Source organism: Chlamydotis macqueenii, chromosome 7 (assembly GCF_036417535.1).
Source record: "Chlamydotis macqueenii isolate bChlMac1 chromosome 7, bChlMac1.mat, whole genome shotgun sequence".
Lineage (NCBI taxonomy): Eukaryota > Metazoa > Chordata > Aves > Otidiformes > Otididae > Chlamydotis > Chlamydotis macqueenii.
In genome coordinates this window covers 37,364,705-37,383,227 of record NC_141562.1, presented here as the reverse complement: position 1 = coordinate 37,383,227, position 18,523 = coordinate 37,364,705, and the positions used below count along the sequence as shown (strand labels likewise).

At 43.1% G+C, this 18,523-nt stretch overlaps 1 protein-coding gene across 3 annotated transcripts; it reads right to left on the bottom strand.

Annotated features, from left to right (window-relative positions):
* Positions 1 to 1,880: 1,880 nt before the first annotated feature.
* NPS (neuropeptide S) lies at positions 1,881 to 17,593 on the bottom strand. Of its 3 annotated transcripts, XM_086752242.1 has the most exons (8): positions 16,571 to 17,593; positions 15,656 to 15,830; positions 12,256 to 12,433; positions 12,021 to 12,142; positions 11,777 to 11,848; positions 10,437 to 10,758; positions 5,361 to 5,442; positions 1,881 to 3,040 (listed from the first exon to the last, which is right to left on the bottom strand). In XM_086752242.1, exons 7-8 carry the CDS (start codon positions 5,400 to 5,402, stop codon positions 2,831 to 2,833), a joined length of 252 nt encoding a protein of 83 aa, XP_086608368.1. In that variant the 5' UTR covers positions 5,403 to 5,442; positions 10,437 to 10,758; positions 11,777 to 11,848; positions 12,021 to 12,142; positions 12,256 to 12,433; positions 15,656 to 15,830; positions 16,571 to 17,593; the 3' UTR covers positions 1,881 to 2,830. The 3 variants fall into 3 exon arrangements, with proteins under 3 accessions (XP_086608368.1, XP_086608367.1, XP_086608366.1); XM_086752241.1 differs by lacking the exon at positions 16,571 to 17,593 and having other exon boundaries at positions 15,656 to 16,205; XM_086752240.1 differs by lacking the exons at positions 10,437 to 10,758; positions 11,777 to 11,848; positions 12,021 to 12,142; ... (1 more) ...; positions 15,656 to 15,830; positions 16,571 to 17,593 and adding exons at positions 5,566 to 6,071; positions 6,109 to 6,235.
* Positions 17,594 to 18,523: the final 930 nt, after the last annotated feature.

The following is an 18,523-nucleotide window of genomic DNA, read 5'->3' as shown; positions in this document are numbered from 1 at the left end:
GACAAACCATCACTCTTCCCACCCTCTAAACTTGTTTATCCTTTCTCTTAGGTTAGCCAATAAAAGTAGTAAAGAAAGTCAACAAAGTACCTTTTCACGGAGAAATGAATCCCTGTTCTCCAGGAAGGAGTATAATTCATTGCAGCACATTAATTATGCTGTAGGCTAGCACTCCTATTTTCCTCTTTGCACTGAAAAAAAGACGTTTTATGTCACGTTTTCAGTTTCTGTCAGCACAAAAATTAACGTGCTCAGCAACGGCGCCCCTAGATTCTTATTTTCTGACAGAGATCACTAAGGTTACTCTCTATTCTTTCAAAATAAAGCCACCTTTAAAGTTCAGAAGGGAATTTAACATTTTATGTCGAAGGCAGTATAAGCGCCGTGAATTTTTGGCGGGTAGTGACAGCAAGATCAGCCCATGGTGACAGAATTGCTTCTTTAAGATAGCTGGATAATCTATATTTTCCAAGCTTGCTCGGTGTGATTTAGGTGAGCGCAAGACTTACGGCTCGTGGTGGCCTCCTCGAACCATCTCTTTGTATATGCATATCCCTCAAGGTGGAGTGGCTTGTCAAGGAATGACTAAATCATAAATAATGGGCCTCTCCTGTAGCTAAGAAGCTATTTTTCTTGCAGCCCATACTTTCAAAAAAAAAGGGGATGAAGGTCTGTGCAAGCAGGATGCTTGCAGGCTCTCCATCCCTTCTGAGCATACCCTGCTCAAAGGCAATTCCCAAAGCACCGAACGAGTTGGTCACATACCTGTGCTATAAATGAAAAGGAGGAGGCTGATTTTTGAAGCTACGTCTGTCGGCTTACAGCCAACCTTGTTTGTCAGAGGCTACGAAGGCAGAAATGTATTCGATTATGCAGAAAAAAGTTAACTAAAATGGATGTGAAAGCCCGAGACAAAGATAAATCTGGACTTGTTTCAGTTTCTTTCTTCCCTGAAAAATAAGCTGGGGGGTGATATGAGCCGTAAGGAGCGGGCCAGAGCCACTCCAGGCAGCTGCACTGTGACAAAACACCTCTACCCCGCTAAATACAGATGTGCACAGATGCAGAATACACACATTATGCCTGCCCAAGGGCATAATTAAACCCATGTCACTTTTTTTCCTTAAGTTCTATTGGGATTCTGCACTCAGGACTTGTCTTTAGCGGGTCAATGCCTCATGGCAGCACAAGTCAGGAGTCATTCCCTTCAGTTTTACACGGCCAAAGGCATGAGACCACTGCTACTTGGGCAGTTCTGGGCAGAGCCGGAGAGTGTTTGAGTTGGAAAATTGTATTTGCAGGACATCTGTCACGGCTGAAGTCACAACAGCCAAGAATGAAAGAGGGCGAAAGCCCTGCCACAGTGAAATGCCACCGCGTTTGCTGGCCCGGGCTTCCTCCCACCCAGACATTACACGAGCCAGAGTGCATGAGAATAATAATTACCTAATTACCTAGCATTTCGTTCTACTTTTTTTGCAGGTCTCTAGGTGCCACTTGACCAAGAGCTGCAAGAGCTAAGCAACCTAGACACCAACAGTACTCAACAGGAGTGTGTCTAAGGAGCTTTAAAAAATGTGATGCTTTAAACGTTTCAGCATGGACAAACGTAGACAGGAATGTGTTTCATCTCCTTGAATCAGCCAGCAACTAGCCAGCTGCAGCCCAGAAACCCAGTATCACGCTAGCACACCTCCGTGCTGGACCCACTTTGCTCCGCGGGCTGAGGGGTGACAGACACAGGAACGGGCACCGTGGAGGGGATGATGCCAACCAGCCCTGTTCTAGGTTTGGTGATGATCTCCTGGTTATGAGATTTAATGAGAAAATATTAGAAAGCATCGGTGTACTGATTTATTATTATCTTAGCTTTGAATTCAGAATGCATTGCGTGGACACTCTGCAACATTTTCAAGCCAATGCCACAGCTGCATTTGGAGGAAACAGCCACAAAATTCACACATATGTAACTCTGCAAATGACCTTTCCCACACACCACATTTACATATTTTGAGACCAAATGAGACTTTTTTTTTTTAAACTCCATTGTTGATGCCTGTGCCACAACCGCAGCAGAGGAGCAGGAACCGCATTTGGCACCTTTCATCAGATGCGTGTTGCCTACGTAAGTCAATTAACGGAGGCAAAGGGAGCCGCACTGATATCCCGCCTTAGAGTGATTTCCCAGGACTCTCCTGGAAATGAGACGACACTTCTCAAGAGATTATTTCATGCTAAAGTAATTTTAAATAACTGTATTAAAAAGAAGCTAGAAGTTACAAGCAGGCCCTGATTCTGTCTTTCACCAGTGGCCCTTTGTATCTTTGGAAATCTGAAATTAAATGTACTTTAAATCTGTGTTAATATTGCCAAAGCAGTTGTCTTCAAGTAAATATAATTTGGGAGAGGAAAGTACAGGAATGCCATGCCTTACCGGTGGGTTCACCTCTACGGCGGAGAGGAGGGATGTTGGGAATAATACCATAAGGCCGCATGCACACATCTATTCAAAGCACGGAACTATTTTTTGTATTAATCAAGAGCAAGCTGATTAAATCTGTAGCTTTACAAAGAAGGGGAACCAACCGAATGAAAACATTCGTTTCCACACAAAACTTTATGATACCGTAGCTTTGGAAACAAAGCCCTTTCTGCGCAATCCCATCTGCTCCCCTTGGCTTGTGCTCTTTGAAACAAACATCTGTTTACACGACGAAGACACGGGTACGTTTGTCTCTGTGGGTCTTGTCATAGAAAAGCGTTAAAAGGATTTTAAGCGCAAGGTTAAACATCAGATGCTAAAATCGAGAGCGCGGTTTTGCACATTTGTTTATGACTTTGCTCTTCGAAAGGAAGTTTTTTTAATTCCTGATCCGACGCCGTTGCGAAAGGACCTTTTATTGAAAGGCATCTCCAGGTAAGGCTTTAGAAAAGGCAGTTCTTCACTCCTGCCCACCTTGGCTAAGCAGTTATTCAGCAGGACGAGGCAGTAATCAGATTTTCCATACAGCTGGCAATTCAAGTAAAAAGGATTGCTGCTCTGAAGATCAACAAAAAAAAAGGAGAGAAGAGAGAGATAAGAAAAGGTAAAATTATGGATTTGTGTATTTGCCAGCACTTGTTCAGTACAAAAAACCAAAGCAGAAACACAAAAACAATTTAAGCTCAGAATGACAAGGATGAACTGTTATTTGCTAAGGATTTGTCACATTCAAAATGAGATTTTTTTTGTAGCTTTCTAGAAAACCTAACTGTGATATTTCTGGTACAAAATACTGATACCATTACAATTATGTTTATGGTATGAAATGAATCGTTTTCTGTGACGTTGACCAGTTGTGACAAGTAACACGGTTTCCCTAGAGCAGCCTGCATGTTTATAGCCCAAAATGAGATTTTTTTTTTCAGTTAACAATGAACCAGCATCTTGTTGTCTCTTGTGTGAAGCCATGCAGTTTAAATGACAGATAAGAGGAAATGAAAATAGCCGTAAAGCAGAAATTTGGGGGAGGAAGCTTTCTAGTGGTTAGGATTAGTTATGGTAGTAGTTATGACTAAGTTTAATAATGACAAAATAGTAATGGGAATTTTTAAAAGTCTGGATTAAAATCCATGTAGGTTTATGTTCACGTTCCTTTTCCTCGCACTTCACAGTATAGAAATGTAAACTTCGTAAAAAATTTACAAATTTAAGTTGCCTTTAAATTAACATTGACTTTAAAACGAAACATTTCCTGACATATCTGTAGCTGCTATGTGCGTCTTTCATTGTGATTTACCAACTTGTTGATTATCTACCTAGAAGAAACACTCTGCCATCACTTCTAATGCTGTCTTTATTTTTTTTCGCTGGGGAAACAGTTGCGTGCAAAGGCAGGGGGTTGACACCGGCCTTCACTGGAACTGGTGGCAATATTGCCACTAGCTTCATTAAAATCAGTTTTAATTCGGCGTGCTATTAATTTTATTGATACTGCTTCGTACCTAACATTTTTTTCTGTTCTGCATGTATAAAAGGTAGATTAATGATTCTGCCAGCCAGAGCAAGGACCCAGTCTCAGCAGCCGGGCAGGCACGTGGCTCACTAACCCACAGCCGCCTTTGGCCGCTGACTGGGATTTTTTTTTCCCCAGATTGAAGTTTCTCCCTAACAAGAAGAAATACTTTCTGCAAGAAACGTAGACACCGAGAAAATCCCCCTTGGAATTTTTATCTGCTGTCTCACAACCAACTTATACTATTGAATAAATTACTCCTATTTTAACATGCAAGATACTAATTTATATTTATATATATAATTAAACTCATTTTACCTATTATATCATTACCATAAAGGGATCCACGAAGAAATGTCCCTAGTCAGAACAAGCTGTGTCTAAACTATCCGTGATCAGAAATGAAAGATGATTCAGCATTTAGAGAAATAAAAATACAGCAATACAGAGGAAGGCGGCGATGGCTAGATTAAGGCTAATGGGAACATCACATCAATAAAATAAACCGCTACACGAGTGGCCACCACTTCTGCTAGCGACAGATCACCTTAATGAGAAGATAATGACGCAAAACACATCAGAGGAAACAAAGAAACCTGAACCCAGGTTCCAAGAGCTGATTTTACAGCAATAAAGAAACACAGTGTCTAAAGAAGTCTTTGTCCAAAGCAAAAAAAAAAGGACATCATGAGAAATAAAATATCTCATTCCACATTAGCAAAGTCTTAAATGGTGTGTGCATAGCTTGATCAGCAATTTGTCATGGTAACCTGGTCGAGATCAGAAACTGAAAAGACATTAACATTATTTAGGTAATCTGTTCACTTTGCGTTTATAAACTGGCTTACTTTCTTTCATAGTTCAAGCAAATTTGTAGTACTGATTCTATGCAACAGTTTTCCATAACTTTACATAAGAATTTCTCCTCTACCTGCACACTAACAGTGACAAATAATCTTCCTGCTTGATCAACTAGCTAGCAATAAGTGAAATTAATACATACATCTTATTGCACCTATTTGGGAATTCAGATGAAATGGAGAGGTGATGGATGTTTTTCTCTTTTCCACACAATATTTCCATTTCAGCAAAAGCTCCCCACACTCTACATTAAATATGCAACAATTTCTCACATGATTATTTTAGAGACTTGCATATTTTATTAGCAACTAAAGCAAAAATTGAGCTATACTCCAGGAAAATTGGGTACTAATATTCAGCTGATACCTTAAATACAAGAAACCTCTTTCATTTTATAAAAACCAACAACAAAGAAATAAGCAAACAAAAAAAAAATTAAAATAAAATAGCTATTTCGAGGAAATTAAGCATCTGATCTTCAAGTAAGTAGGGAGCATGACTTACCATGGAAGGGACAACGGGGTACCCCGAGCACACAAATGTCATTGAGATCCAAAGAACGAAAACAAAGTTTAACCTGTATAGACTTCAAAGAAAAACTGAGATCAGTTAAAATTTCAAAGAAAAATCAAGCAGAACTACAAGCATACACATAAAGACACAAAGCGTGTGTATTTCATCCATCTACTGTAATCTGCAGGGTCTTTACCTGATCATTTTTTACTCAGAGGTGTATATGTACGTCCATGCAGTTATGCTACCAAATTCCTCACATATCCCTTCCGTTCTTTCTTAGATGACCATTTTATACCAGAGTTCAGGAGTGAAAATGTCATCAAAGCTGATTTTATTATGACTAATTGGTCCTTGTTTGGCCTTTTCTTCTTGTGAAATGGGAAAATGGCAAGAACACACATTCAGCTGCCGTTACGAACCTACCAACCGATCTCATTTAAAGCGTCCCATTAAAATGTCTCTCGAGTGGGTTTACTGTTACGTCTGTATCATCGTAGCAAATATGGTCAGAGGTCTAAAGAGTTCAGAAATACACGTAAAGAATTTTTACCGCTTCCAATATATCATATTCAGACCTTGTAAAGCCTGGCTGCAAGGGAAAAACAGTAAAAGTGCACTTGAAGTAGAAAGTTCCTCAGAGAATCTTATTCTACTCAGAGCAGCTACAATACATACAGCAATACGTAACCCTAAATATAGCTTTTTCTTTTCCTTCCTACCCCTTTTTTTTTTTTACTTGCTTAGTTTCTAATGCATCCAATTTTTAAGGATTTTTCTTAGAACTTAAGTTCTTTGGACATGAATTTATTCTCTTGCATTCCGACATATCTTAGCCTACGTTCAGTTTATTCAATCAAATCTTCTGCAGGATTAATAAATTCTGTTAAACTCCATCAACGTAGCAAATGTTTAATGTCTAAGAGCATCATTTGTTACTGCAACAAATTTAATTACGCGACATTTAATTTACTTGTGCAATATTTTAGGGGATCCTGTGGTTTGTCTATACAGAGCACTGTAAAAGCAGTAAGAGTCCCATAAAGTCTCTGAATTTAGACTGCACAGGCAATGAAATGCTGGAAAATATCATTTTCAATTTGTTTTTTGCTTAGAATGAAAACATTAAAGGGGTTTTTTTGACAGTCACCCAGTGTTAGACATGCACCTCAGTGACTAAGCAGCCTCAAACATTGTGTTTCCTTCGGTGTTTACACTGAAAAAATCAACGTACAAGGGCTCCAGAGGGGAACTCTGTGTCTTCAGACCTGAGCTGTTCTAAATTATGGCAACTTTAACTGGAACAGTCAGTCTCCTGATGTGGGTGCATTTAATTCCAGGAGGTAGAAAGCAATCAAACCTTCAGATAAGGCCAGAAGAAACGCAGTGGCATGTAAGAGCCGTTAACACTTTCTATAGGAAAATTCATAATTTGATCTCAGATTGCAGATGAATATTTTCATCATCACTGTATGCGCCGGTGCTGATCATGTCAGTGGTTGATATAATCCAGTGACTCTTAAATGACTTTTATAAAGAACATATTTGTAGTTGCTGGTAGAGTACTTCAGATTCTTCAGGACCAACATGGCTACAGAAATAGAAGATGAAATTAGCCTCATTTAAACACCACAGTAAGCAATTCGTTTATAAAAACTGTCAAGAGAACATTTGACTATTTGCATATTCAGTGTGTGTCCTCTTATTCAGAGAGAAAATCCTTTCGTTTGAATTGAACATCCCGTTCCGACTCGTACAGGACCTCCAACTTCAACCGATAAGCGGATTAGCCCGTGCTTCACGGCAATGAAAAGCACGTCGGGTTGGATTCTGCTTAAGCGTAGTTTAGCGTCAGCTTTCATTGTATCTGCATTTAGTTTAACTCCATTTTAATACAAAATTAACCTTCACGCAACGTTATTTGTGGAAGATGAGGGACAAGACAAGGCTTGTGACTAAAGCTTAGGATTTCTAGGTTCATGAGCTTGTACCTTAGACTCTCTGAGTAACCTTTGGTGCAATATTGACTTATTTTTTAAAAAATCGGGAGTTGTTTGAGTCCCTGGTGACTTCCCATTGTTCCTGGTCAGTCCCTCCCATGCTTACCGTTATCACATCCCTTTAAAACAGTGGATTTGGACACATTTCTAGCTCAAAAGCTTTGGACATAAGAGGTGCCCGGAGCTTTTCTCTGTAGGCACCTTCAGCACGAGCGGGTGGTGAGAAGACAGCCAAGCGAGGCCACCAAGCAGCTCCCAGGGGACCCCAAGGAGATGACCGCGCATGTCGGATTGGAGGAAGCGTTGTGGAGCCCAGAGCAAAGCAGCAGATTACAGACACTTTGAACAACATGGGAAGACAGCTCTTTTCTGACTTTCTAAGGAAGGACAAAAAGATGATCAAATACACTTGTTAAGGATGTTTCACGCAGTGGGTGGGAAAGAGGCGCATACAGCAGCAAATCTCCCAAACACTTTGGAAAACCAGTTGCATCTGGTTTGAACACTAGGAAGAAAATAATGGTTAAGCTGAGGGTTCGCATGCATTTCATTTATGGTCAGATTATAAATGCTCACAGTAAGATCTTCCTTAGCAAAATTCTTCAGCCTGCTTTCTGTTTCCAGCTCTGCCTAAAAGTCACCTATGACAGACTGTGGTCCATAGGACCTAACTTTGAGAGGAGAGAGGCAAGAAACGTTTGGGTTTTTCCCTCACAAAATCCAAGAGCAGATTCCACCTTTTCAAAGGCTTTGACCAGCTGAGCAGCCACAAACTCCTCTTGCACGAGGCAGATGCAGATGGCAGTTAGGTGGGTACAGGTCATTGGGAAATCACCAGAACTGGGCTTGAGGGGTTTGCCCACCTCCGTGAACCTGAAACAGCGAAGAAGTAAGTCCTTACATTTGCTTCTCACTTCCTTGAGTTTATTTTTTTTTTTCCTAGCTATTCAGGATGCAATTTAACACACCACAACTGTGATTTGCATGCATCGAGTGTATATGGAGATTTAGACACATTCGAGTTATTCCCACTTCAGGTTTGGATGAATCAGGTTTAACGGAACAAGTGGCAATTGACATTTCTGTCTTCTGCTCTGTCTGCGGAGCACCCCGTCTGAGGCCTTGCTCTCAGCTAAGGTTCACTTCAGGTATCATAGGTCGCATGAATCATTAAGAACCATAATAAAAATTCCCAGCATCCATAAAATTTGCATTTTATGAGGCTAAATTAGCAGCAATATCTTCCACTTCCCTGCAAAGCCAACGCCATCGCCTCTTCCCTCCTGCTTTCTTTGTTAAAGGGATAGCGTGTTGCACCTTGCTGCGCTCTCATTTGGTTCCTCACGGAAAACACAGGAAAAAAAACCACAAGGATGCCAATAAGCCTATCAAAACTTGCAACTTAATAAGGTTAATTGACCTATAAGTTTGAGAACATCATACTTCCCTCCTCCATCACAGTTATAAATCTAAAGTGTTTAAACTGGCATTGTGTGCCTTTGCTAAGGGAATAAAACAATAAAACCAGAAGCATACACCAAAGACTATCTGCATGGTCCATTGGTATCACCCCAAACATTGTAAAAGCACGGCAGGGTACCAGTCTGGATAAAGGCAAGGGGCTGAATCTCGTTGTTCCCCTCTTGGATGTTCACGGGGAAGCCTCAGCATAGCTCGTTTTGGAGACCATTGCCTGGAAATTTTGCTCTGAGCTCAATTTTTTTTCTTGCTTTCAAGAACATCAAGAAACCAAAGAGCCAGGACGGTTTGGTTTGAGATCAGAGCAAGCTGCAAAATGGAAATTAATCGTTCTCACAGCCTATAAATCTCTTCCTGGCTCAGTGATAATAGAAAATCCCAGCAAGATACAAAGACAGAAGAAAAACAGAAGTCAGAAAGCGAGTTTGTTCCTCCGGTCGTTATTGCCGTGTTCTCACTACCAGCAAGGGGACGCAACCAAACCCTTTGCTTTCACCACTGGGATCTCGTCTACAGAGGAACAAAGGAGCCCCAGAAGTTGCTGTAGATGCAACACTTGACTTTGGTTGTGCTTCAGAAAAGGCCTGTCCCTGGCTGCCAGGGTAAGGGGTTGTCAGGCCAAATGGTGCAGCTCTTGCCTCCCCTCTTGCCCTCGGATGTTTGGCCAGGCAATGTCTGACCGTCCCTGAGCACCCCACAAGCATGCGGCACTCGTGCCCGCGGGCCGGAGCCTCTCCTGCGTTATTTACTTTTGGGCAGGAGTGCTCTCTGTGGAGGGTGCCATAGTCTCCTCAAAGGTCAGGTGCATATTTTGTGAGTCCATCGAGGCCCGTATTGGCTCCTTCCTTTTTACAACCTAATTTTCAATGCAATTCCACTCAGACATCATTCCCCCCCTAAGCCTCCGTTAGCAGTGGTTAAGGCTCCAGCCACGCACCTTCTGACACACAGGTTTGATCTAGGAGGAGAAAAAGGAAATCAAAGAGGCACTGAAGCAAGAAGCAGCACTTCCACTCCTGCCTCCCGCTCCATAACGGCATTTTGGTTGGCTTGCTTTGCCCAGACAGCCGTCCGGCAGCTAGGAGGTGGGCAAGAAAGCACGCAGTGTTAAGAACTACATAAGGAGCAGGGGGTGGGATTTGTGGACCTACAAGTAACATGAACCTCAGGGTCCAGGTTGCCATCTGATTTAGAATCACAGACTGGTTTGGGTGGGAAGGGACCTTTCAAAGCCCATCCAGTCCAACCCCCCTGCCAGGAGCAGGGACATCTCCAACCAGATCAGGTTGCTCAGAGCCCCGGCCAAGCTGGCCTGGAATGTTTCCAGGGATGGGGCATCCACCGCCTCTCTGGGCAACCTGGGCCAGTGCTCCACCACCCTCAGCGTAAAAAAAATTTTCCTAATATCTAAGATAGATTTCAAAACTTTTTTTCAATAAATAAGTTTTTTCCTAATATCTAAGATAAATTTCAAAGCACTCCTGCATCATCGAGCACATCACTGTCACAGCAAAGGGGATGAAGCTGCAGTCTGATCCCCCATGCCATAAGTAGAAATTAGATTTAAAATCACATTTTTTGATCCTACCTCAGACAGGAGCTGTTGGCTGCATCATAGTCACCATCCTCAGGATCATCTATAATTATACATGTTCTTTTTCCTGGTTGCAGTCAGCATTCAGAGAGACGATGTGGGCGCAGACAGCATGAGTTTCCTTATCTGGGCCTGCCAGTCCCGCTCCGCGGCACGGGGCAGAGCTGCTGATGGCGTCAATTTGTGCAGTGACGTAGAACCCGAGCCTGCGGCGTCCAACGCCGTCATCTCCCACAGACCACACCTTGCAAGCCCTCTGCCAAGCGCACAAATGTCCACACGATCTCGGCTGGCACTACCACGTTCACGCCATTTTCTATGGGAAATGACAAGAATAACGCTTTTGGCGAAAACATATTTAAACATGGCAGAAAATATTTCTGATTTATAGATGCTCTTGCATTTCTGTCAGAATCCCTAGCATGCCCTCAGAAAAACAATCTGCATGAAGTACAATGACATGAAAAACAAGCTCTCATTATTCTCTGTGCACCACCACCACATGTTAAAGTCAGTTGATAATTTATCTGGAGAAAAAGAAAAAAAAAAAAAGCAGAGCAGACAAAACTTGCTCAACCCATTAAGGGGAGACTCAGCAACTGAAAAGTGGCGGTAATTAACATTTTTGCTACGCTTATTTGTGCATGCCAACGTAATTTATGCATTCAGAAATTTCTCCTACAGGAAGTTGCTGCCTGAGAAAAGATGTCAGCGCTGAGCTAAAAAGACACCTGTCAAAGCTGAAACCCAATTTCTGCTCAGATGTAACCAAGATCTCGATGATCTGAGACAGCCTGAATAGCTGTTGAAGGAGAAGCAAGAAAGAGAAAAGAGCCTAGATAGACAAGAAAAGGCAAAGTTTTTTTTTTTGAGGAGAAAAGGATGTGGGAAAGTCTGATGTGACTTGAGAAGAGGAGATCAAACTTTAAAGGGATCAGACTTTAAAGGAGTCAAGGAAAGCTAACATAAATAGTATAAAGAGCAGGGAATAGGGAGAAGGAGTTGGGTGGCTTTGAAGGGCATCATTTTTAACACGTTATTGCGCTGTATCTCAGGGTTCTCCAGTGGATAAGGCTAAGACAGACGAGGAAAACATAACAGATATTTTTTATTATGCTAAGATGCCAACAAAATATTCTGGCTCAAGCAAGTTTGCATATTTTCCTCTACAGAATTTTTTTTCTGCTCTCTAAGTCCTTGAGATGTCATACCAACAAGCACTGTGTCATTTGGAATGGAAAAGAAGGGAGTGACGCAGGGCAAAAGTTAGTCACGGGGGCACAGAAAACCCAATGAAACAATTACGGTGTGGGGGCAAAACGTGGGACACCAACCTGTGGACCTGTAGGAACTGCAAGGTCAGAGAGGGACACAGGATGCCAAATGCTCATCAGGACACTCACCATCTACAGATTGGACAGAAAGGGGTCAGCTGCTCTCACCTGAGCAGACTTTTACACAATCTGGAGTGACCTTCACAGTGGAAAACAGGTCAGCTGGATGGAAAACATCTGCCAACCGTCTCATTTCATCTACAAACAGCCCTGGTCTGATCAGCCGGGAGAGAAGCAAAGTTACCTTGGCACAGAATTATGAGAAAATATCCAAATCACAACTCAGGGGTGGCTCGTTTCCTTCTGAACAGGCAACATTTGCGAGGGAGAAATCTCAGCTGTTCCACAGATTAGCTCTTGGCATTTCTGGAGAAGGGTAAGATGCCAGTTTAAATTTGTGACACGAGACCTAAAGTACCTTTAGGAAGTGGCTGCATCTGGAGCAGCAGCCATCATTTGCAGGAGGTGAGAGGACACACCTTTTTTTCTCCAAAATGCAGAGCATTTTCCATCTGTTCCTCATGCTCTTCTAATTTGCTGCTATTTTCTTTCTACTTGGCTGTGCTACATAAATAAACAAGGATATTGCAGCCTCTTTAAAGGTGCTGTCCTCTTCCACAAAAGCCTTTTTGTAGGAAGGGTCTTCTCTGTAATGACCTACTAACGAGAAAGCAAATGGGCACTGAACACTAGAGCAAGATTTACGTTTGTGAATATACCTGTGCTTTCAAATTTGCTGGGAGGAAGAGAAAATAAAATTATGAGCTTGGCTTGCTCTACAGGCAGTCAAGACACAGAGTCAGTACCCAGGCTTTGGGTACCGCTCGGTACCCTTGGTACTTCATGACTGATGGCGAGGAGCTTCACTGCCTTGCAAAATGCCGGCCCAGGGTCGTTACTTGGTGACTCTTGTTGCTTATAAAGGTCCTCAGGTAGGAGAGAAGAAACATTGCTGTCATCCAGTTCGGTGCTCAAGCTGACAGGACTTTTGTCTGAACATAAGCTACCAAGGAGCTTGATTTCCCCTCGTGTGCTCCTCCTCTTATAAAAGGCTTCATCCAAAAACATCACACGCCAAAAGACAGAAGTTTGGAGTTTCTCACTGAAAACCTGTTGCAGCTGACTGGATTTTTTTCTTGCTCTCTGCAAGTGTTTCCTCACACCCAATTATGTTTTAGCATGCGATACAACTCAAGATGTTTTATCTGCCTCACTTATTCTTCTATCTCTTTCATTAATACCTACTTCATGAACTTCATCCCTCTCCCTGTCTCCACCTTGTGAATTCCCCTTTTAGCATCAGGGTCTTCAGAGTTTTGTTTTTTTTTTATTCAAACTGCACCTCTTCCCAGAGCTGCTAACTTGGGAGGTAACCAACTGCTCCTCCTTAATCAAGAGCACAGATTACTGTGAATAAACACCAAATCCAGTATTAGAAAAGCCAATACAACCTCACTCTCAGGGGAAGAGGAGAGGCCACAGATGCTGAAGACCAGGATTGTTCTCCGTGGAAAGGACGGTGGATGTTCTCTAGCTGCTTCCTACAGAGTCTCGTTGCTCCAGTCTCACAGGAAAAGTGATGCAGACACAGTACATGAAAAGGACCAGCTCTCCATTCAGCTTGACACTATATTGACTCCCAGAAGCAAACATGTAGTCCACAAAACCCCCGGTGACTCTTTTTTCCTTCCAAAGGGCCTGCCTGCTGACAGCCAGCTCTTTCATTTGAGCAGTAAAAAGTTCATGCTTTTAAACCCAATTCCCATCACACAAGTACGCTGAAAAAAATTACACGATGGACTTCAATATTGCACTTTTCAATAAAGGCTGAGCAAGTCCCAGCTGTGAGGAGCGAAGATAGACAGGGTATAACTTTCAAAGGGGCTGGGGGCCTCCTTTTAAAAGCAAGAAGTACGGGGAGCTGATGGACTGTGCAGCAGCGAGCTTGAATTAACACTTGATGGAAGCACCACAAGCACCACTCGCCCGGTCCTCAGCACCGAATCAGCTCGTGAGTGCGGTGGGACCCAGGCTGCCCCAGCGGGGTTTATGGGCGTAGGGACCGCGCCCTGGGGACAAGATGATGCTTCTCCTGGTGAGCATCATCTCCAGTAGCTCAGGGATCTCTGCACAGGGCTCCAGCGCCCGGCGTGGGCCTCCCCTTCTTGAGATCCGAGATGCTCCAGACTAGCACAACAAATTATGAATGAGCAACTAAGCGAAGCTCACGCAGTTCCCGGTCTCTTTACCGCAGCAGGAACAACACGACCGCGTTACGTGTAAGAGATCCCTTGGAACTCAAATAACCCTACAGCTCTCTGCCTTGCCAAATTTCATAATACCAGCATCATCTAAGCCAACAGGACAGGAGCTAAAAATACTCTGATTCAACTCATTGCAGGCTTCTGATACAAGGGCAAAGTCTTTTTATGTGTGCTGGTTGAAAGTGATGGTTGAAAGTGTTGCGGCCTTAGGGCACATCTATACCGCGGGCGTACCAAGCTCGCTCGCGTACCGATAACCGCGCATCAAAGACGTGACCGACAGGCGCAACCCAAAGATTTCCCATTTCCCTGGAACGATTCGCAGCGCGGCCCTGCTGTGGTTTCTTGGTGCGCGTCTCAGAGCCAACGTGGGAGTTCTCAGCGCCAAATCGCGCACGATGTTCTTAAGCCACATCAAATTGCTTTGCAATCCCTGTAGCTCATGAGCTGTAAGCTGGCTATTTCTGCTCCGAATGTCAGAGACAGGAAGCACAGAGCCTGATAACTTTGAATTTCCCAGGGCTATTTTCTAACCTACAACCCTTCCCAAAGCCCCGCTGATGGGTATTGGGGTGGCGTAGCATAAACAGGGGCTGGGGATGGAATTTTGAAGAAGAGCACACCGTGTTCATGTGGACTTCATGTTCTCTGCTGTCCTTCTGAGGTCAGTCCCATTTTCCATGAGAATGAACGCAGTAGAAGAACAAAAGGTATTTACTACTTTTTTTTTTTTTTCTCCCCTGCATAAAGTGATCTTTCAATTCTCCCCTTCCTGATTTTAGCCTTGTGGGGTTTTTGTCTCCTGTATCGCTAATATTTCTCTTTAGAAAGGGGTAGATCCTGCTCCACCTGCCCATCTCTGGACCCTGAGCAGTGTGTCCCACTGTCTTCACAGAAGCCATTGCCCATCCAGGTTGCGGCCGGCTTTCCAACCCAAGCAGACAAATTCTCTTTATTCTGGACAATACCAGATCCACAAATGACCTTAACTTCACGAGAAAATATCCAAAACTCATCCAAACCATATTGGCTTTTTTTACCCTCCACAAAGCACGGCGAGGCACGTTTGCCAATTGCAGGCTCTCCGGCGTGAAGAGGAGCTGGCCAGGCAAGCCCTGCACCCTGCTGTGGATGAAGATGTTACAGTTGCCCGGGAAACCGCTCCATGGGATCACTGAAATGTATTCTATATGTTTGCCTTCAGATACAAGATTATCACCTTGTCTACGAGCAGCGCCAGGAGAAAATCCTGACACGGGATAAACTTAGACTGCAACCTGCGGAAATCAATTAACTCTTTTATGGTATTAGCTGAAATTTCGCAGAGCTAAACCCAATATAAAATACCTCATTGTCCAACATCAACCAAATCCTCCCCGAAAGAGTAAAGGCAGGTACAGCTAAAGCATCTCACTCCTCAGCAAAGGACACAAGGTTTAAATCTGCTGGCATATTACGAGCCGGTGAATGAACCGGCTGAGATGAGACAAAGGATCTATAACCAAAGGAGATGGGATTATTCAAGGACTGAGAGAATCTATTTAGAGTCAATTCTTGCAAATTTGGATTTTTTTTCCTTTTTTCTATTTTACGGAAGAACACGTGCAATACTTACAGAAGGAGCACCAGTAGCCATCAGGTAGCCACAAACCAGCCACAGAGGGTTGGCGGGTGCTGTCTCCATTTGCAGTCTCATAGCAATGAGCAGTTCAGGACTTATGCTTCACCAAGATGTTAGAGCTCCGCCACCTTCCTTGCCCAAGGTTTTCTCTGGTACCATGATCCTGACACTGCACGCAAAACCCCACAAGACTTAATGGTGGAGAAATTCCAATAAGAGCTGGGAAATGCTAGTTTGGGTAAAAACAGGTTTAATAGCAAGGAATAAGGAATTAAGGTTAGATAAGTTGTTTTTTTTTTTTTAAATTTAAATAGAATCTTTAAGGCTGGAAAAGATCTCCAACATCATCAAGTCCAACCATCAACCCTACACCACCATGTCCACTAAACCATGTCCTGAAATGCCACATCTACACGTATTTTATTAGAAAAAATTAATACTACACATATTTTATTACAAAATAACAAATCAATAAGCCAAAATAGGACAAGGCTGGGTCTAAATACCGTGGAGGTATGAGACTGGTTTTAGAGGAGAAAGAGCAATAAAGAACAACAAAATATTGCTCAAAATTTCCTCTTTCTGGCAGAAGCTTAAACTAAGAATCTCCTATAATTTCACTGCTTGCTTACCTTCCATCACAACCCAACACTGTGCTTTAATTTCTCCTGTGGGTGCAGTCAGCTCTTAAGTTAAAGCCCAGGTTTAATATCTTCTACTCATTATTTAGGTCATGGGCTGGGAAGCGACATAGGAAACACAGGGAAATGACGAGCTTTGCAATAGATGTGAAAACTCCATCCTGTGCTCCAGGCTCCCGGGACATCAACCACACACAGTCCTCTGCTCTGGAAAAGCCAAGACTTGGAACTTGGCTGAAATCCCTCCAGGATTTAAAACTGGAATTACCTGGACTTTGCTAGGGGTCCTTCTTCAATCTCTGAGGCTGCTGAAGAAGCTGCAAAAGGAAGCGGGATGCAGAGCTTGGAGATGTGCGGGAGTGCTCCGCTCACAGCGTCGCTCCAGTGCCGGCATCAAAGAAGAGGGAATGGGCACGTTAAAGGAATCACCGGGATCGTGCAGTTCATGGGCATGGAAAATGGAAGAAAAAAAAGATGTTTAAATTGCAGATTGCAGTAGTATCATCTGGGAGCACCTTGGTTTTTTTTTTTTTTTTTTTCAGTTTTTAGGTAGCCTTCCAGTCCTTCACTTAAAAACACACCCACAAAGCAAAACACCCTTCCACTCTTGTCTCTGCTACACAAACTGCGAGGTTACCTTCAGTATTTCAGCTGTGGCGTGCATCACCAGAATTACACACCCTGTTATCACACACTGCTGTCTGACTTTCCACAGTTTATTATGCTCATACAAATATAATTACATTGCACAAGACTATAAACTCCACGTACTGGAGGATATAAGTACTTTTCTTCTTGTATTTATTAAATTGTTTTTCTACATATTCTTCCTAATTTATACTGCATCTTGCTTGCTAAATATAACAGTAAAATATAATTGAGTCGTCCATTTCCAATGCTGATTTTTTTTTTTAATTGTTAAAATATCTATAATTATCTGGAGTCTAAGACTAGTAGAGCAGTGCTGTGGTTTTTGCCAGGTCACCATCACTTTTTGCTAGGGCTGTGCAGAGATTATTCCAGCAAGCTAGGTCAGGTCCTCCAAAACTGCACAAACAAAATTAAACAGCCAGGAAATTGCGTGCAATTGATGCCTAACATTTATTTGAAGTGTAACTGCTTCTACTTTTTTTTTTTTAGTATTTCAGCTCTGGCATGATTTGACTGAGGTTTTCACTAATTGATGTTTCAGAGAAAAATGTTAGAAATAATTGATCACATCAGAGGTAAAGATGCCATACTACTTTAGTTTACATCTGAGGAAAGACAGGAAAAAAATTTTCAGCAGGGCCTGTTGTGACAGGACAAGGGGTAATGGTTTCAAAATAGAGGGAGGTAGATTCAGACTGGATATTAGGAAAAAACTTTTTACACTGAGGGTGGTGGAACACTGGCCCAGGTTGCCCAGAGAGGTGGTGGATGCCCCATCCCTGGAACCATTCCAGGCCAGGTTGGACGGGGCTGTGAGCAACCTGATCTGGTTGGAGATGTCCCTGCTCCTGGCAGGGGGGTTGGACTGGATGGGCTTTGAAGGTCCCTTCCCACCCAAACCAGTCTGTGATTCTATGATTCTACACAGAGAAGAACACAGGATTTTATGTGCCCCATTGCCAATCACCCTCTCTGTATGGTTAAAAAAAAAAAATTATATTTTACACATTTTCTTCTGCTTTAAGCATTAATTTTTAGAAAGTTTAGCAAGCATACCACCAGCCTGCTAGAGCAGCCAGCCCAGGCTGGTGAAGCAGCTGCTGGACCTTGCTGCTGGCATCCTCAATGCTGAACTGGAGGGACGACTTCTGGGGGTTGGCATGGCAATTCCCACATCGTGCTCCGACAATTCCTTGGCTTCACAGCAAGGGCGGCCAATAAGGCTGTCAAATTAGCACTTAATGAGATGTGGACTTCTTCCCTGTATGTGAGAAAACCTATTGCAGGCCGGGCATCAAAGAGCCGCTATCGACCAGGGCTGGAGAGCCGTGTTAGCCGCCTGGAGGGAAGGGATCCATACCCAGCAGCCAGCGCCTCCAACCTGCTCTAAAGGCTCGTTTTAAAAACAAAAAACAGCGTCAAGATATTATTGTGATGCAGGAACGCCGGTAAGGCCACCTAACCAACTCTTACCTGCTGTGGTTATTTTTTTTGTCGCCTGGTCGGGCGTTGCAAGCAAACCGCCTCGCACCACTGGCCACTGCCAAAGCAGCTGCAAGGGCAACCTGCA

Bases quoted from the DNA above. Each gene is read 5' to 3' on its own strand.
- NPS (XM_086752240.1), bottom strand. The intron at 3,041-5,360 runs GTAAGTCATGCT...GTTGATCTTCAG, and splicing joins ACCCCGTTGTCCCTTCCATG to AGCAGCAATCCTTTTTACTT.